This window comes from Lissotriton vulgaris, chromosome 6 (assembly GCF_964263255.1).
Source record: "Lissotriton vulgaris chromosome 6, aLisVul1.2, whole genome shotgun sequence".
Lineage (NCBI taxonomy): Eukaryota > Metazoa > Chordata > Amphibia > Caudata > Salamandridae > Lissotriton > Lissotriton vulgaris.
Genome location: NC_141694.1, coordinates 1258440228 through 1258465072, shown reverse-complemented (window position 1 = coordinate 1258465072; position 24845 = coordinate 1258440228). Strand labels below are relative to the sequence as shown.

Here is a 24845-nt window from a genome sequence, read left to right as displayed (position 1 = left end):
GAGGCAACTAAATAGGATAATCCAATATTTTACTTACTATTGTCAATAAACATTTGTCGGTTTGAAATCAACATTTTCAAGTTTATTACCCCAAAGTAAATATGTAAAATAAAAAATACATCAAAGGTAACATTGAATATGGCCTACTAGGTTATAGAGGGGTTCCTTTGACGTCAAAAAGGGTGGGGTGGGGGCAAGTGCTCTGCAAACATCAAAACATGTTTGTGCCTGAAATTGGATTGCCACTCGCAATTGGACTGGAAAACATGGTGTCTCTGTTATGTCAAAAGTGCTGTCATTATTTACAAAAAACAAAAAGAGGGTACTGGATTGTGAACATTACAACAGTCAAATGTCTTAGGCACTTTTAAATGGTGATGTGGATATACACGGTGTGCAGATCTAGCAAGTAAAAATAAATATAATCTCTGTATCAATGGCAGAATAGTTGCAAGCTCACCTTGAAAAGTCATAGTGATTACATAAATATGTTTACTCAGCGAAGGTGCAGAAAAGGGATGTGAAAGGAGTGTGAGGCAATTTCGAGGAGTGAAAGAAAGGATGAGAGACAGACTGCCTTGCAAATTGTACATCGTAAATATTCATTCATGTAAAGAATTGATTGGTGACCTTTATTAATCCTTGCAAAAACAGCATTTATTTGCCATTTATAAACCTTCAGAAACAGTCATTTCAAAACCCAGAGGCCAATAGGATTAGGATGCTGTAAAGAAGAGGTTGTACAGTTTTACTTTAGATGGGGGCCAAGGGCAAGGGATGAGATTGGCTTTTTAGACCATCAACCATTGCTAGAAGCCAACTGGATAAAATGTACTAGGAAAAAGTAAATACACAAAAACATGGTGGCCTTTGAAATCCTTTCTCACTTACCCTTTCGCCAGAGTAAGGTATCAAGCTGTTATTCTTCCTCATCATTGCCTCTGTGGTGGGCCAGCGTGGCTGCTGAAGTGGTAAAAAATCGCATGAAGCAAAACGTTCTCCAAGGCCCACTTCCATTATCTACACAACACCATGCCCATAAAGAAAAACCCTCATCAAAGTGTTTAGCAGCGCCCACGTTTAAGAAGGTGATTTTATCTACTGGATGCAATCTCATAAATTGTATGACAAGCAAGTGCATGTAAATGTAGAAATATGGTTTTGGTTAAAACTGGCGAGCCAACAAATATGTAATGTCTATGAAGATATATGCCTATTGAACTTATTTACACTTTTTTTGTAGGTTTGGTAGGTGAGGGAGGAAGTGCCAGAGAATCGAATGGGGAAGCTAAAAGAAGAGTGAATTCTAATCCAGCCATAAGGGGAAAGAAGAGGAAAGGGGAAATAATTTGCCAGAAAATATGCATAGTGGAATAGTGAAGTGGGCTTCATGACATCACAACAAGTGCAGATACTAAGAAGATGGTCCAAATTTTAGAGGGATTATTGGTTGGTGAGAAATGCTAGGAACAGCTTTGTTTAGAGGCTGGTTAAGTTAGTTATAGATTGAGAACAGGATGTGGGAAATAACATTTATAGTGGATCCAATGTTAGAGAACATGCATGGAGGGCAACTGAAAAACCCAAATACCTGGCTCCTATTCCTCCATTAAAATACTTTTTCACTTACACATACTCTTCCAGCAATATGATGTGGGGTGCGCAAAATCAATGGAAAACTCCTCTGTCCCATCCGGTGTCTAGAAAGGCATACAGGAAGCTGTAAAGAATCCAAAAATGATTTCAGCAAAGATTAAGGCCAACTCCAGCCTCCACTAATGAGGCTCAAGTTCCTGTTTGTATTTGAGGATGTAAAATTATTAATATTGTCCTACCATTTTATAACAAAACCATGCTTGAATATATATACGTATTATGTGTATATCATCAAGTTATACACACACAGACACATACATATATGTATATAACATATATACATTTATATATAGATATATTTTGAAATATATGTATACATGCCAGGGTACATGTGGGTACAGAAGCTAGCCAAATATTCACTCAGTATGGCCCTTTCGTTTGGGTTGTGTATCCCTCTGTTCAAAATGCATCTTTGGAAAACTCCCCTGGGAAATAATGAAGTCCACATAAACCTTTTTAGTCGTGCAGGTTTTGATGAGTCGAAGCTCAGTGAATCTCATTTCAGGTGTTTTATTGCACCTGAATGTGTATTCAGGATGTGTGAAGCTGCAACAGTCACTAAAGTCTTCTGAATATGATAATCTAAGAGTTTCAAAAGAATACAGACTTGATACACATTGCATGGTGTGCGCATGTGTGTTTTCCCTAAGATGTCTCTAGCATTCCTCTACGACCTTGGAAGTCCAGCGACAGCTTATGAAGCTTGCAGGATTCCACAAGCTCCTTGAGTGACTGGGCCTAAGTCAGCAGAGCTAGAGGAGGCTTCTTATATACCAAAGAATATTCATCATGCATTAAAAGTTACTCTGGCAGAGTAGTTCCATTTATTATGGCAGCTTTGGGTGCTCAGCTTCAACAATGCAATCTTGATTATCGATCTTCCATCCAAACTAGTCCCTGACGCATTTCTGGTCTGTCAATACCATGTCCTGGTCTTATCATTAAGGAGTACAAAGATTAAAATGAAGTCAGTAGATCTTGGTAAGAGTGAGGAAAGAGTTTGGTGGCTCTGGCAGAGGGCATTGAATTAACTGCAGATATTTCTGAAAAAGTTGTATTCCAAATCTTGTATCATAAAAGGCATCATAATTCTCCTAGACTTCTTTTTTAAAATATATGTAAAGGACACCATACTTCTACTTGTGAATGACATTAAGATGGGTGCTGCCATTAAATATGCATTTACAAAGCCAGGGAAAGTCCTATTTACTTTTGCACAGTTGAAGTTTGTACAAGCCATCAGTCTGGGTCTACCTCATTGAGAGAAAGTTTGCTTTCTGGTGGTGATGAGATAAACAGTTTCAAAGGTTTGCTTGGAATTTATAATTTATCTAAAAGATTGCGGTGTCTTTTATTTTGAGAGTGTGAATGGCTAGTTTAGCTGGTAATGTTGGAATCATAAACGAAAGAAACAGCAGTGATTCACATAAAATCTTCCTTATACATTTTGGCTATGAGTACATGGTAGTATTGCATAAACTGCGCCTTCTTGAGAAATTTACTTTGTAAATAGTCATCTATTTAAAGAATCCATTAGAAGCCTTTATTAACCTTAATGAAGCAGCATTCATTTGAAGTTAACAAACTTCAGTGGGCAGTAAGATAAGACAATGTATTGTGTAGTTAGTTATACAGAGAGACAGGTGGCAAGAAATGACTGTTTTTTTTACTACGTATTCATAGAAACCAAAAGATGAAATGTTCTGAGGCACAGGAAATGCTCAAACACATGGTGAAGGAAATGCTCAAACACATGGTGAAGGAAATGATCAAACACATGGTGGCCTTTGGTGCCCCGTCTTACCCTTTCGGCAGAATAAGGTAGAAGGCTTCGGCTCTCGCTCATTATTGTGTCTGCCGGGAACCACTGTGGCTGCTGTAAAGATAAAAATTGCATTAGGCAAAATATACTTTAAGGTCCATTTTCACTTTCCACATCAAACTCCCCTTCCATGTCCACAATGAAAGACTCTCATCAAACACACAGAGTTTGTTGTAAGCAACCTAGTTTCTAGTAAATCATGTGAAGTAGGAGATGACAATATTATTTAGCTGTAAAGTATCTTTAGCCATGGTACCCTTAAGGGTTAAAAGCCTTTAAATATCTCCAGTGTCAGAGCAGTGCATTTTGCTAGGTTGCCTCTAGACATTCCATGAGTATAAATAGACTGCATGAAGTATTTTTCTGGCAGACAAATAATACACACAAATATGTTTAAAGAGAAATAACAGCAAGGATGCATGTTCACCTTGTTAGGATGTAAGGGAGTGGACAAGTTCATAGCCAATGGAAAGAGATGGATCCTAGTAAAATATACTAATTCAAAACAACAAACGTAAACTGATAAGATTAATGAAAGTTACATAATTTTGCAGAGAAAGGTGAGGATTATCTTTACATATGCAAGTGATGTTTCCCTAAACATCAGCCTGCCTATGCAGTGTGTACTATTTATCTGTACTACACTCATGCATCCTTATTCTTTTTTGTAATTGCACTCTGATCTCACTGCCCATATGCATGTGTTCACTAATGATGAAGAGTGTCCTAAGAATTCTCAGAGCTGATTGTAAGGTATTATCCACAACTGCCCACTGTAAAGTGTGTTAACATTAGGTAATTCCATGTTCTGAGAGCATAACCCATTAATTGACTACCATGTATGTGAGTGGATATAACAAGAAGAACAGGCAATTAGGAGCTTTTCCTACTGAGCATGTGGAGAATACATCTATTAGCACCCCTATAGGAAGGCCAAAAAGCAGATTGTACCTGCTGGCTTCTAGTCCTTCACTGAACCTGGAACACAGGCAAATAAGAATATTTAGTGTGATCATTCTACTGCCTTGGACTTTCTGAGCCAGTTTCAGTATTCCAGAGAGCATTTTAATAATTATATTATTCAAAAATGTCCATCCACTGGAACAATAGCTGAAGAGGAAAATCTTGAGAATTTAATACCACGCACAGAAAATGTATTTTTGGTATTGTTTATTTCTAAGAATGCTCTTTCACTGACTATACTAACAAATAAAAACAACAAACATTCATACATGGTCACAAAAATCTTTATTTCGATGTTCCTCAAATTAGCTAGACATAGATTCCCTTCAAATGTGTTGCCATGAACAACAGGCATTCAATCCATACGGCCTCTCAGCATCAATCAATCAGTAGGTTTGTATAGACCTTCTTGTCATGCGTGAGGGTATACAGGCGATGGCAGGGTCCATTTGATTAGCCAAATAGTCAGGTTTTCAGGACTTTCAGAACTCTGGAAGAAGTGGGAAGTCCGGAGGTAAGGGGGTAGCTCCATCCATGTCTTTGTTGCTAGGTAGGAGAAGGTGCGACCTCTGCATCTGCTAAGTCAGATGCAGGGTGAAAGTTAGAGACGGAAGTGGAGCGGAGATGTATGGTGGGCGATCTAAGTACAGTTGATGGTTCAAGTAGGTGGGTCCGCAGTTGTGTAGGGCCTTGTATGCATCGGCTAGGAGCTTGATACCTAGCATCTTTTATGTACAGGGAGCCAGTTCATTTCCCTGAGGTAGGGGGAGATGTGGGTTTGTCTAGGGAGTTCTAGGGTGAGTCTGGCTGCAGTGTTCTGTATGGTCTGTAGTTGGTTCGTATTGTGGTCAGTGGGGGTCTGAGTGAAGAGGGCCACCATGATGCATCCGAGGGGGAGCTTTTGTTTCTGAAGATCAGTACTCCTGTCTTGTCTGTGTTGAGCTTCAGGCAGTTGTCCTTCATAAAGTTGGCAACGTCTGTACTGCAGTTGTGGAAGTTGTTCTTGGTGTTGGTGGTGTCTTCATAGAGAGAGAGGATGAGTTGTGTGACATCGGCGTAGGATATGATGCCAGTCCATGGCTTTTGATGATGCTGGACAGAGGTATCATATAAGTGTTAAAGAGGGTGGGGATGAGCGAGGAGCCTAAGGGCACTCCACAGATGATTTCCTTTGGTTCAAAGGTGAAGGGTAGAATGACATTTTGCATTCTTCTGGTGAGGAGAGGCCATCCATCCGAGAGCAGCTCCTTGATGCCCCTGTTGGGCAGCCATGTGATGAGTGTGTGGTGGGAGCCATATCGTAGCCTTCTAAGAGGTCTATGAGGATCAGAGTCACAGTCTCTCCTCAGTCGAGTAGGGTAAGCATTGGCGGAAAATCTGTTTCGCTCGCGGATTTTGCGCATTTTCGGTAAATTCGCAATCCGCGAGATTCGCGAATCTCCCGCAAAATCCGCAAATCCGCGAGCAGCGGATTTTGCTCGCACTGCTCGCACTGTTCGCGTGAGTTCGCGGCTTCCCAGTACAACTTCGCGCCCCGCGAATAAGTGCAAAATTGCAGAAATACGATCTTAGCAAAACTGAAACTACTTACCAGGTTCAAAAGTTCAGGCTCATCATTAGTAGCCATTTCCTGTAGTGCTTCCTGAGGGGCCCCTCCAGAGTTCAGTTGCCAGTTGCAACTATTATGTGACCCTGCTCTGAACCTCAGAATAGTTACACATATGCCACAAAGGTCCTGAATTACAGCTAAGGGAGACAAGCAGGAGCCAGGCTGGAAGTTCAAATCCATTAATCAGCCCCTAATTCATTATTGTCAGTTGGGGCAGGGCAGGTGTTGTAACTAATTTTGCAACAATGAAAGCACTTAGCAAGTACAAAAGATCACTAATCAGGAAGCACTAAGGAAGCAGGTGCCAGCTAAAAAAATATTCTGTGACACATTAATCAGCCCCAAATTAATTCAGGTCACTTGAGGCAGGGAAGGTGTGCTTGCATTGCCACAATAATGTACACTGACTGGACAACCAGAGGGTGCTGTGATGAAATAGAGGGTGGCATGGGTGGGCCAGAGGGTGGCATGAGTAGTCAGAGAGTGGCAGTGGTGACAGAGAGTGGCAGTGGTGAAGAAGAGTGTCCCAAACAGGCTGGACACGTAGAAACAACAAGTTCGCGAAACTTGCGACCCGACAGGTAAGTTCGCAATTTGCGAAAGTGTACAAAACCCTCGCGAACTGGCAGAAACCCGCGCAAACACAAAAAAAAAAATCCGCAAATTCGCGAGAATTCGCGGATTTTGCGGATTGCGAGTTCGAAAATCCGCAAAATTCGCGAACGCGAGATTCGCAAAATTCGCCCATGCTTAGAGTAGGGATTGGATGTCGTAGGTAGCCGCCATGAGGGCTATCTTGGTGTTGTGGTTGCTGCGGAATCCAGACTGAGAGCAATCCAGTAGGAAGTTCGGTTCCAGATGTGAGGAGAATTGTTGGTTGACAACTTTTTCTAATACTTTGACCGGGAATGGGAGCAGGGAGATCGGTTGTCAGTTGTGGAATTTACTGGTCTCTGCTAATGGTTTCTTTAGTAGGGGGTTGACTTTTGCGTGTTTCCAGTCTTTGGAGAAGGGGGCTGTGGCTATTGATGTGTTAAACAAGGCAATGAAAAGGTGGCTGATTTCATTACAAGACCGGAGGCTACCATTATGCAATAGCCTTTTATTGCTGCCCCAACATTCAGCTCTTTAAAGAACAATAATACATTATAAAGCAATAGAATTTCCAAACAATATGTATGTCCAGAGTCATCGTCCTCTTTTATTCGTTGCTTCATTACAGATAAGTACTTCTGCTATTTTCTTGTCTGTTGCTACTTATTGATTGCTGTTAAAGATCATATCTAGTCTTAAGTCATAGTTTAGGACTGCCCTTCCAATTAATAGCTGGGCCTGATAAGTTTTTAGGGAATTGAGTTTAACCTTTGTTAATATTGTGTCAATGCTACTGCTTGACTTGTGAGAATACCTGCTTGAAAGACCGCTAGTCATTTGGCTGAGTATATTTGTGTAACACGAGGGTCCAGGCTGCAACATCCGGCCTCTTGGTCCCTTATCGGCTTCTTCGCCAATAGTCAAACTGCTTCTATTAAAGTGGCAGCTTTCAAGCCGTAACACCACTAGCTTCTCAGTGCGATCATGGACCCACAGCAATCTCACACCCCCTCTTTCCACTACTTTGGGAAGGGGGCTAATGCGGAAGCTTTGGGTTTGTGATCGGGCAAGTATTTGAATATCAAAGACGACGAGAAATCCTCAATTGGAGATTTCTGGCAGGTTGCCTGGCAGAGTTGGTGGAGGCCAAGTGCAACCCTTACAACTAAGATCCAAGCTATTCTGGACTGGGAGGGTCCAACAACATAGAATCAAGTCAAGGCATTCCTTGGTTTCACTGTATATTATAGGAGGTTTGTGAAGGGGGTATGGATCCATTATGACACCCTCACAGAACTCACATCCAAGAAAATGCCCAAGAAAGTAAATTAACCAGTTAGCTGTCAAACGGCTTTTGCCACCATGAAAGAGGCAATGTGCTCAGCACCCATTCTCAAAACTCCAGACTACATCAAGCAGTTAATGTGCAGACTGATGCCTCTGAGCTAGGGATAGGAGCGGTCCTATCTGAGAGGCGCTGATGATGGCCAAGACCAGCCTGCTGCTTTTATAAGTAGGAGGTTACTCATTTGTTACGGAAACCCATTTAGGAAGTTGTCAGGTTGTCCCGTCACAGCCCGAAGGTTTTGGACTCCATTTCCCATTGGGCAGTGTGATGCGCAGAGATACGCCCTGAGGTATATTCGACGTCAAGGCGGCATTAAAGGAAGTACGGGTAAACAAGCGATGCCGATTATTCTTCTTGGATCCAGTTGTGACGCTGGTTGCCGGTTCCCATTCTTGGACTCGTTATGGTGTGGTAAGGGTGCCTTAGCACCGGCTTTCATTTACGAACTGTTCTTGGTGAGTTTTGCTATTTAAAACATTTCACACGGGGCCGTGATGGAAACGGCTTGGGTGTAATTTACTAGCATATTAAACAGTTGGCGTGTAACCAAAAGGGTTGTGGGTTCAAAAGGGCAGTGCTACTACAACCCACAATGGAAACAGTTTGGGTGTATTAATTTTGTGCCACTACTATAAACGTGCAACGTAACAGCATTTCTGAGTTCTAGTGTGCTGTGTATTGTTTGTTGTTTAAACAGCCGTGACGGAAACGGCACGACTCTTGCATTGTAATGTGTTTATAATCCACAGTTAAAACAGCTGTAAGTGTGTACTTGGTATTTTGGAGGATGCACTACTAGCAGAAGCCGGGTTTACAAATGGCAATTGTATAGTGCTACATTGGAATGGTATGACAAAGCCGTGTTGAGAAACGGTGGGTAAAAACTGTGAATATTGTATTGGTTCTTATCAACCAGCAAATTCCCATATACTGGGTTGTGTGTTATTTGGAATCCTTGTTTGCTTTTGATTCTTTGTCTTTACTATTATGTTTTGAGTAACAGGGGGCATTTGAAGTACGTAGTGAGAAGCTCCCCTGTGAAGTGCAATACCCTTATTGAAAGGGTGGGTACACGGATAAAAGATCACTCCTCTTTATTCCTGGACATACACTACATGCTGATGTACTGTTTAGTCTTTTTTGTATATTCATGTTACTCTATGTCTTAAAAGGCGAACATGGAAAAGATAGAGCCATATGCATTTCATGATTATAATGAAGACCAGGTGCTGTTGTTTTCTCTTACAGGTAATAGAGAGTGTAACGCATTACCTATACCAGTTCGAAAGGGATAGAATTGTGTTTAGCTAATGTTATCTAATTGTTTGCTTTCTTTCATTGGTCTCCCTCCCTGCTGTCCCCATCCTTTCCTTCCCTCACTTGATCAGATCAACATTCTGTGCTGTGTGAGCTTCCAGAATTGAGAAGTTCAAGAGGTTGAATGCCTTTTTTGCAACAAACCAACTCCGAGGTATCAAACTATCTCCGTGTGAAGCTTTCAGAGCTGACATCATCAGGGATCAGCTTTGGAGTGCCATTGAGAGGGAGGCATTTGGTTTTGTACCTGAAGAAGATGAGACAATACCTGTTTGATACTCACTTCACAGTTCAAACTGACCACAGACCTCTCAAATGGCTAATGCAAATGAAAGGTGAGAATGCCAAACTTTTGAGGTGATCCGTCTTCCTACAGGGAACAGACTTTACAAGGGGGTGGCGCTTGCCTGGCCCAAAGATGGCTGCTTGCTAAGTGAGCTCCGCTAACCGCCACATCGATCCTTCAGCTATTAGCTATAATTATCCTGGTTACTCGCTCGAGATCCTGAGCGTGCTGTGCCCTATCGAAACGCTCTGGAGGCTGTAGGAATGGAGTAATTCGGCTCGGCCGGGCTGCACTTCTCGGACCAGACGCTGCTTCCCCTGAGCCGCATGATGCAGCTGCTGAAGAGGACGACGATTCCTGCTGAGGCGGGTGCGAGCGTTCACCCGGCCCTCGCGACCATTGAAGTGTGGAGACGGCTGGCCCCCTGGTTGGTGGCAATCCTTCTGTGGAGTGAGTGGTGACTCTGCCGGCGACCGGGCTGCTGAGCTCTGTGGCGTGTTTGGTGAGACGGAGGTCGAGGCCATGCTGCGGAGATGATCTTTGACGTGCGGCCTAACTGGCACCGACCTGGCCTGCGGGCCTGCTGGCAGACTACCTCCGGAGTGGATTATTTGGCATTAGGCGAGTGCAGGGGGCCTGGATTCGTTGCGAACATTACACCATTTGCCTCATCACCTGGCGGGAGCGGCCCTATATCCCATTATGGGACTGCTACTGTATTGGGGGATGTACGTCAGTACAACGCGATCTTTTAGATCGCGGTACTTTACAACGCTGCCATTAGAACGCAAGTCGTTACAACGACTTGCGTTGGTGTGCGCGGATTGAGGATTATTATAATTTTATATTCCAACACCAGCTCACGTAACAGTAGGGAAGGTGTTGGAATATAAAATTACAATAATCCTTATCCAACAGCGCCATCCAGCGCAAGTCGTAGTAACGACTTGCGTTGTAATGGCATTGTTGTAAAGGTACTGCGGTGTAAACCGCGTTGTAAACAATGTTTCCCGTATTGGGTCCTGGTAGCTGTGCATGGACAAGCAGTGCCACATTACATGGCAACAAAGCGGGGGCCACACTCCAAGAGGGGTGAAAATTGCAAAAAACACAGTTGATGGACAGAATGTAGAACAATGTCATACATTCACCCCAGTACAAGGATCTGGGCCTAAATCCATCGTTTTTTTTGCACTCCATACCACCCTGGGTTAGACACTGGCTATATGCTAATCAGCTCTGACCCTGTGCCTCATGGGAACAGTGCAGTCCGAACTACCGATTTCTGGCTATCAGCCTTCTTCAGCCTGGATAGCTTGACTCCAGTGGTGTGGAGAGCCTGGAGTGGAGAGTGTGCTGGGTATACTCAGACGTGAGTCCCAGGCTCTCCACACCACTGGAGTCAAGCTATCCAGGCTGAAGAAGGCTGATCGCCAGAAACCGGTCCTTGGATGCTTGATTCCGGTCTGGGAAAGACATGGCTTGGTAGTTCGGACTGGACTGTTCCCATGAGGCATTGGGTCAGAGCTGATTTGCATATAGCCAGTGTCTAACCCAGGGTGGTATGGAGTGCAAAAAAAACGATGGATTTAGGCCCAGATCCTTGTACTGGGGTGAATGTATGACATTGTTCTACATTCTGTCCATCAACTGTGTTTTTTGCAATTTTCACCCCGAGTGTGCTGGGTATACTCAGACGTGAGTCCCAGGCTCTCCACACTACTGGAGTCAAGCTATCCAGGCTGAAGACGGCTGATAGCCAGAAACCGGTCCTTGGATGCTTGATTCCGGTCTGGGAAAGACATGGCTTTGTAGTTCGGACTGGACTGTTCCCATGAGGCACAGGGTCAGAGCTGATTTGCATATAGCCAGTGTCTAACCCAGGGTGGTGTGGAGTGCAAAAAAACGATGGATTTAGGCCCAGATCCATGTACTGGGGTGAATGTATGGCATTGTTCTACATTCTGTCCATCAACTGTGTTTTTTGCAATTTTCACCCCAAGTGTGCTGGGTATACTCAGACGTGAGTCCCAGGCTCTCCACACCACTGGAGTCAAGCTATCCAGGCTGAAGAAGGCTGATAGCCAGAAACCGGTCCTTGGATGCTTGATTCCAGTCTGGGAAAAACATGGCTTGGTAGTTCGTACTGGACTGTTCCCATGAGGCACAGGGTCAGAGCTGATTTGCATATAGCCAGTGTCTAACCCAGGGTGGTGTGGAGTGCAAAAAAACGATGGATTTAGGCCCAGATCCTTGTACTGGGGTGAATGTATGACATTGTTCTACATTCTGTCCATCAACTGTGTTTTTTGCAATTTTCACCCCGAGTGTGCTGGGTATACTCAGACGTGAGTCCCAGGCTCTCCACACCACTGGAATCAAGCTATCCAGGCTGAAGAAGGCTGATAGCCAGAAACCGGTCCTTGGATGCTTGATTCCGGTCTGGGAAAGACATGGCTTGGTAGTTTTGACTGGACTGTTCCCATGTGGCACAGGGTCAGAGCTGATTTGCATATAGCCAGTGTCTTAACCCAGGGTGGTGTGGAGTGCAAAAAAACGATGGATTTAGGCCCAGATCCTTGAACTGGGGTGAATTTATGACATTGTTCTACATTCTGTCCATCAACTGTGTTTTTTGCAATTTACACTCCAAGAGGGGCATGGTGGATCTGAGCCTTGCTTCATGGTGAACTATTAAGCTGCCTAGTGTGAAACCCTCATGGGACATAAGCCGCCCCCGGGAGCCCCTCCTTGACCTGTAATAGCGAAGTTACTTAACTTCAGAGACCGGGTTGCGGCGCTGAGGAAGGCAAGAGAACTGGGAGATTTGCAACATGAGTGCTCTTCTCTCTCTTTATTCCCGGACTTTACTATCAGAGTCCAGGAGGCCAGGAAGCAATTTGTGCCTCTGAAACGCAAGCTGCGAGAGCAAAAAGTAGAATGCGCGATGCTGTATCTGACGCAGCTGCGAGTGATGTTCGATGGTAAGGCAAGGATATTCCTTGACCCCCAGTCCCTGCAAAAATCCCTCAAAGATTGGGACTTGACCGGAAAGCGCAGGAAAGACAACATGGCGGACGATCGGGCTGATGGAGCGGATGGAGGACTTGATAAAAATGACTGATGAGAAACACTGCACGGCAGACTTTTATGATGATTTTCCCCGTGAGTAGATAATCTGTGCAGGATTGGGGTGATTGGACCTTTAGCTTTCAGGGAGTGCCTCCTTACTGTGAAATATAACTTTATGCCAAAATGTATGATTCTGCTGACCCTTTCTCGCATAGGCCAGGCTTAATGGTACGGGAAGTCAGCATCATGTTGAGTGAGAGATGCTATCCATCAATAGTTGTTTACGAGGCTCCCTGAGAGACTTAGTGCCTTTAGTGGAAGTCTCTTATTATTTGGAAAGTGGGTGTGTGGCATTGGGACCCCACAGAAGGGATGGCCGGTAACATCTGCCCCAATGCGTTTTACTCTCAACCGTCACAAGTTAAATAGTGCTTATTACTAAACAATTGTAGTTTTCTTGCTATATGTACTAGTAATTGCTAGTGAGGGGGGAGAGAGCAGCTTATGCCTAATTGGGGTTAGCATGGCATGGTTGGGGGTGGGGGGGTTGGTACTTTTGTTACAGTTCACATGGTCACACTGGGCGTGAATGATTACGGCAACACATTTGTTATAGCAGCTAGGATTGTCAGAACATGTGAAAGTGAAGAATGACACACAGTGAACATGGGGAGGGATATAGACGAAGCCTGCGATTAATGACATGGAACATGAGAGGCTTAAATGACCATAGAAAATTGTGTAAAATTCTGGCGTACTTGAACAGAAAGGAGGTAGACATTGAGCTGCTGCAAGAGACGCATCTTGCCCCTAATAGCGCTATGCTCGCGAGGTGTAACCTAGCAGGGCCATTCCATGCAGGCGGCTTCACCTCACACTCCAGGGGTGTATTTACCTTGGTTAATCCCAAGTCAGGCATACAACTTGAAGAATGCAAGACTGATCCTGCTGGTTGATTTGTAACCCCAAGATGTCATGGTAGGAAGGCTGACTTTCAAATTCTAAATACATACAGGCCTGACTATGATGACCCTCAGTTCTACCATTCACTGTTAACATACATTAGGGGCTGTCACCCATTGCCACTAATTTGGGGTGGGGATCTTAACTGCGTGTGAGATCCGGAGCTTGATCGATTGAAGAGACCCTCAGATTTTAGAACCATTGAAAATAATGTTGGAAGAGTACCACGGGGAAGCTGACAGAGAAATCAAGCAAATGGGGAAGTACACATTGGCCAGATCCTATGGTGAGGGAGACAGGCCGGGCTCAGTGCTGGCGGCGATTGCCCGCTGACGGTATGAATCTGGAGTCACCCAAGAATTATTAGATGAGAAGGGAACTGCCCTGAAAGAGCAGGCGGAAATAGTAAATAGATTTGGCCAATATTATCAGAACCTGTATAGATCCAAAGTTACCCCAGACAAAGAAAATATAGTGAACTACCTGAAATACATACAAGTACCCTGGCTGATGGATAGCCACGGAGAGTATCTCATGAGACCTCTAGATGCTGTTGAGATCCGTATGGCACTCAACTCCATGCGGGATGGAAGTGCACTTGGTCAAGATGGGCTCACTGTGGCCTTTTATAAGGCCCATACTTGATCACTCTACCAGGAGATGGAAGAACATGCCATAATGCCCCCCTCCATGCGTGAGGCACTGATCGCAACCATATTGAAATCTGACAAGGCTCCCCAAGAGTGCTCATCTTATAGACCACTATCATTGATAAATGTCGACACTAACATTTTTGCTAAAATATTGGCCAACAAACTGACCCCGCTTTTGGCTATTTTGGTGGGTCCTGAGCAGGCCGGCTTTGTACCTGGCCGTACAGTAGCCGACAATCTGATAACAGTTTTTGCGGCTCTACAGCATGTTAAACCGGGTGTCAAGGCGGCAGCAGCTGAAAATGCCTTCGATTTGGTTGAGTGCTTTTGGGGTACACGAAGACTCTGAATAAGAAAGTCAGGAGACTGGTCTCCATGGGTCTACTCTTTTACAAGGTTTTGGGGTCTATATGTGCAATATTTGTTGGCGAAACAAGCTGATATTGGGGATAATGACTGAATGTATGTTGTACGAGGTTGCCCCCCAAAAATTGAATATTAATAAGCCATATGAGTCTCGTATTAACAGATTATGATAGCTTAATATCCTACATGTAATCGCTTGCACTCAGAATAGTGAATTCTGCAGACTGTCATAGTATGGTTCTAGAGTATTTTATCCCACTGTGCAAACCCTGACTGTAACATTATAATGCTTTAATGCTATTGTGTTATGTGACAGCAATTGTTGCCAGCCACTTGAAGGCACGTTTGTGATGTATATTCTGCTCTGTGTACCAATGTGAACTGGGTTATGAAAATTTATAAAAATACATTTAAAAAAAACAAAAAAAAGGGGAACAGACTTTACAGTAGAACACCGACCTGGGACTGCCCATGCCAATGCAGATTGACTTTCCAGGTTCTTCCACTTATGAAATGAAAATAAAATGTATAAAGCGTGACAATCACCCAGGGGTATCTAGGCACTAGCAGACACGGACAAGGTAAAAATCTAGCAGATATCAAGATTATTTACTAGATAGCCAAGTTTTTAGATTCTTCCTGAATTCCAGTAGATCTGTATAAAGTTTTAGTTCTGTCAGAAGTGAGTTCCACAGCCTTGCTGTGCTTGAGATGAATCCTCTACCACCCCAGTTGGCTTTCCTAAATCTGGGGATTACAAGGTTTCCACTGGTGGATGAGCGTAGGGAGCATGTTGGGATATAGCGTTGAAAACGTTGTATCAAATATTCAGGGCCAGCGCCTTTCTGTGACCGGAAGGAAATACAGAGTGTCTTAAACTGAATGCTTTTACTTATTAGGAACCAGTGTAATTGAATCAATGCTTGAGATGTGGATTTATATTTCGGGATGCCTAGCAGTAACTGTACTGCAGCATTCTGCAGCGTTTGTAACTTATGTAAATATTGCTTTTGAATATTAATAAAAAGCTTGTTGCAGTAGTCCACTTTGGATGAAATAAGAGTCGTAAATACCATCTTTTGTAGGCTCAATGGAATGAAAGGCAACACTTTCCTTAGAGTTTTCAAAATGAAAAAACATGAGGAAGTGATGTGATTTATTTGTCCCTCACAAGATAGCTTACTCTCAATAATTACTCCAAAGTTTTTTACTTTACCACTGGGGATCGCTAGAATCCCCAGTTCCTGGGGCCACCAAGTGTTCGACCAAAAAGAGGATCTCAGTCTTGCATGTCATCCGCATACGAAACCAGAGAAAAGCCGAATGATCTGATCATATCTGAGCCCCCCTCTATTTAATCTCTGTGTTACCCCACTTGCAGCTCTAATCAGAACAGTCCACTTTTAATCCTTAGACATCAGTTCAGGGACATGATTCAATCCATATTCGATTTTCATAAATACAGCTTCATCAAGAGCATGGCTTAGTTCATCAACAATGCAACTTGATACAATTAATTCATCAACTATACTACTAAGCCAAGGAAACACATAAAGAACACAGCCATTACTGTGTTCTTTATGTGTTTCCTTGGTTTATACTTTTGAAACCTTTATTACTATACATAGTCTGTCACTATGTTGGGTGACGGTTCTGTCTCTTTTGATCACAATTACTCTATCGGGAGCTTTTTTCCTTTACGATAGGAAAATTCACTTTGCATGATACACTAATGGGTGTCGGTTTTGTCTCGAGACTTGAGATAACTCTTGTGACACTGTGTATTTGGAATTGCAGCCCTGAAGAAGTCAAGGTGTGAGATAACACACAACAAAGTACGTGTTGGCTAGAGGAAACTGCATTGTTATTGAATCAACTGTAACATGTTTTATTGTTGATGAACTAAGCCATGCTGTTGATGAAGTTGTATGGATGAAAATCGATTATGACTTGAATCATGTCCCTGAACGGATGTCTATGGAATAAAAGTGGACTAGAATATTGGAGACTTTCAGATTGTTATTAACCATCTATTACTTAATGTGTGCTGAGAAAGGATTTGTATAGATTTCCTACTCTTTTCATTGAAGGGAATTTTGGGGTGGAATTGGCAACGGGCCCCTCCTCACCTGGTAGCACCATCATTACTGCAGTACAACTACTTCCCAATACTGTTTGTTGAGCGCCCATTGTCTTCTTCTATTCCTAGTTGCCAATCGATTGTTCATTAATGTCTGAAAAATGTTAGCCCGTTGTTGGATCTCTGTTCGCAGGATCATTTGATACGCCCAACTAATACCCTTCTTAGGTAGGACCTGCCTCAAGTATTCTAAAAAGGCGTTAAAGGAACAATTAACGTCTTCCACCCTCGAGGAGAAAACAAGCATGGAAGAGAAAATCGCTGTGATATTATCTGGAAAGAGAGAAGACAGCCACCTTCAAAGAAAGAGCCGCCTAAAGTAAGTATGCAGGATGCCTGCCAGCAGTTGATCAAATTTTCGTGCAGTTGACGGGAAAAGTTAGGATTATAACCTATATAAGAATATGTATTAAATAATGTAATCCCCGACATCTGCATTTTCGGATAGGCCCAAAGAGAGTCTATGAACCCCCAGAGTCTTAAAACGAGTTTGCTTCAAATAAACAGTGTAGGAAAGTAGGATCTGCTTCTTATGGTTACCCCCACTTTTTTGCTTGATGTTACACTGTTTTGATTAGTCTGACTGGGATCCTGTTAATCAGGACCTCAGTCTATCTGCTTTCTCCTTAAATTAGTTATGTTGTGTACTAGGTACACTCTAGATTGGATACTGATGTACTCTTGTCAGTCCCTAGTATATGGTACACATGTACCCAGGACATAAGTACCCCAGAGGACTCCCATGGCCTGAAAGATGTATTATGCCACCCAGGAGAGGCCATGCAAAATGGAACTACAGCTTGCTACTGCAGTCTGTATAAGTTGGTGCTTGCACCACTTACGAAAGATATAGGTTGACAATATTTATGGGCCACTACACTTAAAACGTATAAGTCACCCCTATAGCAGCTCTTAACAATCCTGAAGGCAGGGTGCTGAGTTTTAAGTGAGAGGATGCCCCTGCAAGAACAGAGCCCTTCTGCAGCCTTGGGAGACCATTCTCCTGGGTTGTCTGTGACGCAGCCAGACTTGCGGTAAATGCTATCTCGAGAACGGCTGCAACAAAACATATCATGTTTGCTATCAAACACCTTGAAAACAAAGCTCAACCTGGTAACCAGTTTGGGAGGTATGATTCCACCCTTCTGAAGCAACCTACGTGGGGCCCCTGGTCTTTCAGTACCAGCCTTCTCGACCCGGTTAGCACAAAATGGATGCTGCCGACCAGAGACACATTTCTGCCCTCCTGATGCTGAGCCAGGCTCGAGCAGGGGAAGGCAGAACAATAGGTATCCTGTCACAGGGAGCTGTGACCACCTCCCAGACAGGAATTAGTGTATTGGGGCTGGGTGGGTGCACTTCCAAAGTGCCTGAAAGTCTGCACGAGGGGCCTACTTGGCGTCTTTGTGCATAGTCCAGTTCAAACCAGTTCTGTAAGCCGTTGGCTCCTGCTCTGGTGTGAAACTGGACAAATGACAGGGGAGTGTCCTGCCCATTGTCCAGACCCTCCTCTGGGTGGGTCCCCTGAATCTGTCCAACCCTCTTACGTGTGTACAAAAGGTCTGACCTGGCTGTGAGACATTAGATTTGACGTTGACAAGATTTAACCACTGACCAACCGTCTGGACACTCTGGACTTCGCTGGTCTTCGACTGGGCCCGACTTTGTCTCCTTCTCTGTCCTAAGCTTGGTCTGTGCCCATGCACCATACAGGCTCCATGCAGGGCCTGTGGAGCATCAAATACAACAGAAGAGTCTCCCTTGGAGTAAAGGAGTCACTCCCCTGCATCTGTAGGCACCGCAATGCATCTGACTGGTTTGCTGCTCCTGAGGTCTCCAAAAGATTCCAGCAACACAGGAGGTGGGTTACGATGTTCCTTGAGCCTGAGCTGACATCTCACCAAGTTTGAGGTCAATATTCCTCGTGGGGACTACATAACCCAAACCCCTGTGCACTGTGTACTTTTGCAAGTGTATATGCTTGTTGGCGTTCCCCAACTTTGTGCACTGGGCTGTCAATAGCCTCCACCTCTGAGCACATTTCCTACCAAGAACTCTGGCCTCCACGCATTCTGTGCCCTGCAAGCTGTTGTTCTTTGAAACTGCCTGAGGTCCCATCACGATTCATGTGGCTCGGGCCTGTGTGTCCCTGTGTGGGTCAACTTTATTTTCTTGCGGCTTCCTTGTTGGTCCAGGCTTGCCCTGACTCCCCTGCAATTGGTGAGACCCATGGACCTTGCTGGTCTACTCTGCAACCTTTTTTGACCTTTTGCGTGGGTTGCCGTTGCCAAGGCTTGCTGATGCTCCTGCCGGACTCCAACCCCTCAGCACTCGACATCCTTCGTGGGACACTTCACATCTGGCTCCTGGTCATCTTCAACATTGCCTGGTCACCGTGGCTGCTGAGTCAAGAAACCCTTCATCTCACCTGAAACATCCGACATTTGGTGGGCATCTGCCTACTCAGCCCTGTCACTCCCGGTGACACACACTCTGTTCCCTCTGCTTTCAGGTTCTCTTCATCCTGAATCCACATTTGATTCCGCTGGATGCTTTTCTCCTTCCCTGCAGTGACTGTTGATTGAAGACTCCCATTGAGATCGATGGCGGTGTCCAACGCTACTTCAGACCTATGCCCCCGGCTCCCCTGGGATAGGTAACTTGGGTACCATAGTATCCACGAGTGGGGTGGCTCTCTAACCTCCTACCTTCTCCTGGCTTCTTCCTAGTCCTTTGGGAAGCATCCTTAAACTGTAAAAGTGCAATCACAACTCTCCCATTGAACTGTACCGCGCATGCGGTCGTGTACTCACACTGCACCCGTCCTCCGTCGCGTCCCTACGTACTCACCTTCGGTGGTTCCTTGGGGTCCCAACGATTATACACCTTCTAGACTTGGTCTTGACTCGAGTCGTGGTTCTTATACCACTATTTTGGTTTATGGTTTGGTCCCCCTCTGGGCCCACTGTGTAATTCTAATTTCTAATTTAAAACATTTATAAAGCGCAACGTCCACCGAGCGGTTTCTTGGCGCTAACAGAGGTCCGAATTACTGAGGATTGCAGGGATGAGTGTGTTTATGAGGGGAAGGCCTGTCTAAACAGGAACGTTTTGAGGTCTTTTCGAAAAGAGGCATAGTGGGTGGCAAAACGTAGGTGATCAGGCAGAGAGTTCCAAAAGGTGGGGGCCAAGGTAGAAAAATTGGCACCACCCCACTTTTTTCGCTTAAAACGTGGGGTTTGGAGGAAAGCTTTGGAAGAAGACCGGAGCTCTCTAGATGGAACATATTCGCTTATCAGCGAGGAAATGAAGGCCGGGGCAGTGCCTTGCCGGGCCTGGAAGGTCATACAGGCGGTCTTGAAAAGGGAACGCTCCCTGATAGGCAGCCAGTGGAGCTCCCTAAGGAGGGGGGAGGAATGATGGTAGCGTGGAAGACCGTAAATAAGCCGGGCCGCGTGGTTCTGCACCACCTGGAGCCTCCGTAAGCTGTATGCCGGAATGCCATTATAGAGGGCATTGGCATAATCCAGCCGCGAGATAACCAATGCGGCCATGATCAGTTTGAGAGCCTGGGGGGAAAAAAACGGGAAACGGTACGGATTGTTCGAAGGGTGAGGAAGCAAGAGGAGACTACGGAACTGATTTGGGAGTGAAGGGTGAGATGACTGTTAATTTTCACTCCCAGTGTTTTTACTGTGACTGAAGGGGTAGGGGCGGGACCAAGAGTGGGGGGCCAAAAGTGGGGGTTCCAGGGACTGGATGAACCACCAGTGAGAACCAACTCGGTCTTTTCCGGGTTCAATTTAAGATGGTTGTGGTTCATCCAGTCCCTGATGAAAATCATAATGGACTGAAAATTAGAAACAGAGAGAGAGGAGGAAGAAAGATCGAAGATAAGCTGGAGGTCATCTGCATAATTAAATACAGTGACCTCCAGCTGCTGAAGAGCGAAAATAAGAGGGGAGATATAAAGGTTGAATAGTAGAGGAGAGAGGGAAGAGCCCTGGGGGACACCACAGGTGACGGGGAGTGAGGTGGTCGTGAAGGCTCCCAGCCGAACCGCCTGGGTACGGTCCCTCAGAAAGGAGGAAATCCAAACCAGGGCTGTTCCCTGGATTCCGGCCGCCCTGACACGGGACAAGAGGATGTTGTGGTCCACCGTGTCAAAAGCGGCGGAGAGATCCAGGAGCACCAGCGCCTGGTGTTGGTTATTATCCATTCCCTTCCTGAGTTTATCTAGGACCGATACCACGACTGATTCGGTCGAGTGCCTGGGACGAAAGCCAGCCTGGCGGGAAGCCAATCCCCCATTTGCCTCTACGTGGGCGCTGAGGACCGCGGTGACGTGGCGCTCTAGCACCTTGGCCAAGTAGGGCAGTAGGGAAATGGGGCGGTAATTGGCTGAGATGGATAGGTCCGCGCCAGGCTTCTTCAGTATGGGCACTATGATGGCAGATTTGAGTGCAGGTGTCACGACTCCCTGGGTCAGAGAGTTATTCAGAAAAGTGACGGGGGGTTCAGGGCAGAAGGAATAGATTTGTTGCAGAATGCGTGCAGGACAGACATCTGTGGGGGAACCCGATTTAACCTTAGGGAGAATCTCCAAGAAAGCTTCCTGGGTAAGGGGGGGAATAGAGGTAAGACAACATGGGGCGGTCGGAGGAGGGGGGTCGATGAAGGCAGATGAAGGGGGAGGGATGTTAGCCTTGATGGTGACAATCTTGTCTCGGAAATAAGAATTGAGTTGGGCACATAAAGACTGGGATGGAGGAATTTGGGGTGAGGCTCTGTCAGAGAAGGCTAGATCATTCACTATGCTGAAAATCTCCCTGGGCTTATTTTCAGCTGACGTGATTTTGGCAGAAAAATAGGCGGTTTTGGCATCAAGGATTGCCGTTTTATAGTTGGCAAGTGCAGAGAGATAGAGGGTTTTTAATGAAGGACAGTAGTCCTTCCTCCAATGTCTCTCTGCTTGTCGGACGGTCAATTTAAGTTTTTTTTAAGTTGCCATCAAACCATCTATTTGAATCCTTGGGTCGACGGGTGGAGATACGGCGCAAGGGAGCTTCAGAGTCACAGCCTCTAGCTAGCCAGGCATTAATTGCCTCGGCTTGAGAGTTTGACGAGAGGCCCGCGAGGGTCGGGGTGGAATTCCGGAGCAGGGCGGTCAGAGCGGGAAAGTCAACTCTATTCCAATTTCGGGCCCATGTGTTTTTGGCACGTGGGATTTTAGGAGCTGGTTCAGTAAAGATGAAAAAGGAAATGAGGGCATGATCCGACCAGGGAAAAACAGTCACCGGGGAAATTGGGAGGTTAAGCGACCATACCTGGTCGAGAATGTGACCATGAGAATGGGTGGGAACCGAAATATGCGACATAAAGTTCAGAGAGAGAAGAAATTCTGTGAATTCTTTCGAAGTGGCGCACTCGGAAGGGTCGGAAGGCCAATAATTAAAATCGCCGAGCACCAGGACCGAAGCGTAGTTGACTACCAGGGTGGCCAGTAAGTCCTGGAACGCAGGTAGGAATAGGGGCGAGGGCTGGGGTGGGCGATACATCAAGAGACAAGTGATGGGGGGAGAGAAATAGAGGGATCGGGCAACAAGGAATTCAGAGGGGGGGATAGAAGGAGATGAAAGGATTTGAAAATTTAAGTCCGCCCGAGCAATCAATGCCACACCACCGCCTGTCCTGCCCGCCGGGCGGTCAGAGCGTAAGGCAACGTAGGAGGGGGGGAGGGTGGCCAGGAGGACGGGGAGGGACGAGTCACAGAACCAGGTCTCGGTCAGGAGTAATAAATCCGGCTTCTCCGAGTCGAGGAGGACAGATAGCTCATGGTGGTGTTTAACCGCAGATCTGGTATTAAGTAAGATGACAGATAACGGAGGAGCAGAGGGGGGGGGGTCAGATAAGGAGGGGCAGAGCAACAATGGGGCCGGCAATGGCGGCAGCGGTATAAGGGTAGAAGAGGGAGTGAGATCTAACGACGCGATGTGCTTACCGATGGATTCTGAGAGTGGCCAATGGCCCTGAAGAGAGGTCAGCTCCTCAGAGGAATAGCACATAAAATTGGCATGGGGACGTGCCCCTAGCCCCGTCCAGCCGCGGACGGGCGCAGACGGGCTTGCCCCATGCGCGCCTTCGGCGCGCAAACGGCGCGCCCGCTGCGCACGCCCGCTGCGCGTTCTGGGGTTGCACATTGAAAAAGGAGATCTCTAGGGCGGGAAGGGGGCGTGGCCTCTGTGTATTATTGCTACTTACGATTGATTCTGTGTTACAGTATTGTGTGCTTTGTATCCTTGTGTAGAGGATACAATAGAGTGTTATATAAATAAATACATATTTATATAACTAGTGTGTGAATCTACTTTCATTTAATTAATATTAATGGTGACATTCTGGTAAAACAAGCTGTTTACCTTCCTTCAAGATTGAGCCTGAAGGATGCTCTCCACAGCTACCACTAGGATAGCTTTCTAAAGGTTATCTTTGACCTCATACATCATAAGGGTCGTTTGGACTGGTGCAAGGTATCCACTTTAATTAGTGGACAGCATATACCAGGCCAACTTCTCACATTGGTGTGCAGCGGTTGGGATTCAAGCCTGCATTGTTTTACAAGATAAAACTTTGTATTGATTAACTGAAAACCACTAGTATATAGGTACAGATAATACTAGCTTGGATAAGTAAGTTCTACTGAACTTGGGGTTGGGTAAATAAAGGGTTTAGCACACCCTTTCTTCAAACTAATAGAGTTTAGCTTCCCACTAGGTTAGGTAGGTGCACACACCACACATTACTTAGTATGTCTTATAAAGGATATGTCAGTAGCTCTCTGCCCTCTAGATACAGCGAGCTTTCATTCCAAGAACTAGAATGCCCTGTGCCTCTAGAAAGCTGAAGGCAGGGAGAAATGCCAACATTCAAAGCCTGATAGAGGTGTTCATCCTAGATCACCTCAGGAAGAACCCTGGGTCAGAGGAATTGGATAGAGTGGGTGGGACAGGGAATGAGGACAAGTCAGGACAGGAAACTTTCTATGACTTAGATTCAAACCCTGTCCAGGAGGACCAAGATGGGTCCCCCCTGGACAACTCAGATGCTCAGGAAAAGAATGAAGATAAGGGCCAAGATGGCCTCCTCTTTCCCCCTACTAGAAGAGTGTAGAGTTTACCCAGGAGATCTAGATCTCCCGCTGCAGAGTCTAACCATTCAGGACAGTCACTAGGGACTACTCCTGCATCAAGTAAGAGGGACCACTCCTTCGATAGGGAATACCAACTACTTGAGCTTAAGAAAGTCAGTTTTAGCCTCAGGCAAGAGCAGTTGGCCTTTGATAAGGAGTCCCTGGAAGTCCAGAAGGCTAGGAAGAAATTGGGACTCAAGTCCCACGGTGGCAGCAAAAGTGTCTCTAGAGTTAAGGAACATTCTTTTGACAATAGGAACCTGAACAAGATTTTACCTCCCTACTATGTTGGGGATGACATCCAAAAATGGATAACTGCTTTAGAGAGGGCCTGCAAAGTTCAGAGGGACCCTCAGGAGCAGTGGGCAGCTATCTTTTGGCTCTCCTTTGCGACAAAGGTAGTGCTAAGCTCCTCACTGTTAGAGAAGAGGATGGTGATAAGTATTCATTCCTGAAGAGTGATCTCATTGATAGGTTTGGCTTAACCACTGAACAATACAGGTTTAAGTTCAGAGACACCCAAAAGGCATAGAATCAGGACTGGGTATACTTTGTGGACTGTGCTATCAAGGCTCTGGAAGGCTGGTTACTTGACATCAAAGTGAATGATTTCAAGGGATTGTACAATTTGATTATGAGGGAGAAGATCCCTAATAATTGCCAAACTCAATTGTCGCATCAATATCTGGTTGACTCTGATCTGCATTCTCCCCAAGAATTGTGAAAGAAGGCAGATAAGTGGGTCAGAATCAGAGTCAAGCAGAACAAACAGAACACTGGTGGTTATCCTAAGAAGCAAGATGCTAAAACTTCAGATAAGGGTGGGGACAAGGGTAAAGATCAAAGTCTTCATCAGGGTCCTAAAAA

At 45.3% G+C, this 24845-nt stretch overlaps 1 protein-coding gene across 1 annotated transcript in view; it reads right to left on the bottom strand.

Moving 5' to 3' along the window:
- Window positions 1-24845, bottom strand: part of LOC147708724 (uncharacterized) — a 222161-nt gene that overhangs the window by 36913 nt on the left and 160403 nt on the right. The window contains exons 16-18 of the mRNA XM_086925770.1: window positions 3461-3532; window positions 1631-1720; window positions 892-963 (exon numbers count right to left, since the gene is read on the bottom strand). Coding sequence (XP_086781896.1) covers window positions 892-963; window positions 1631-1720; window positions 3461-3532 — 234 coding nt within the window. The remainder of the gene's footprint in view (window positions 1-891; window positions 964-1630; window positions 1721-3460; window positions 3533-24845) is intronic.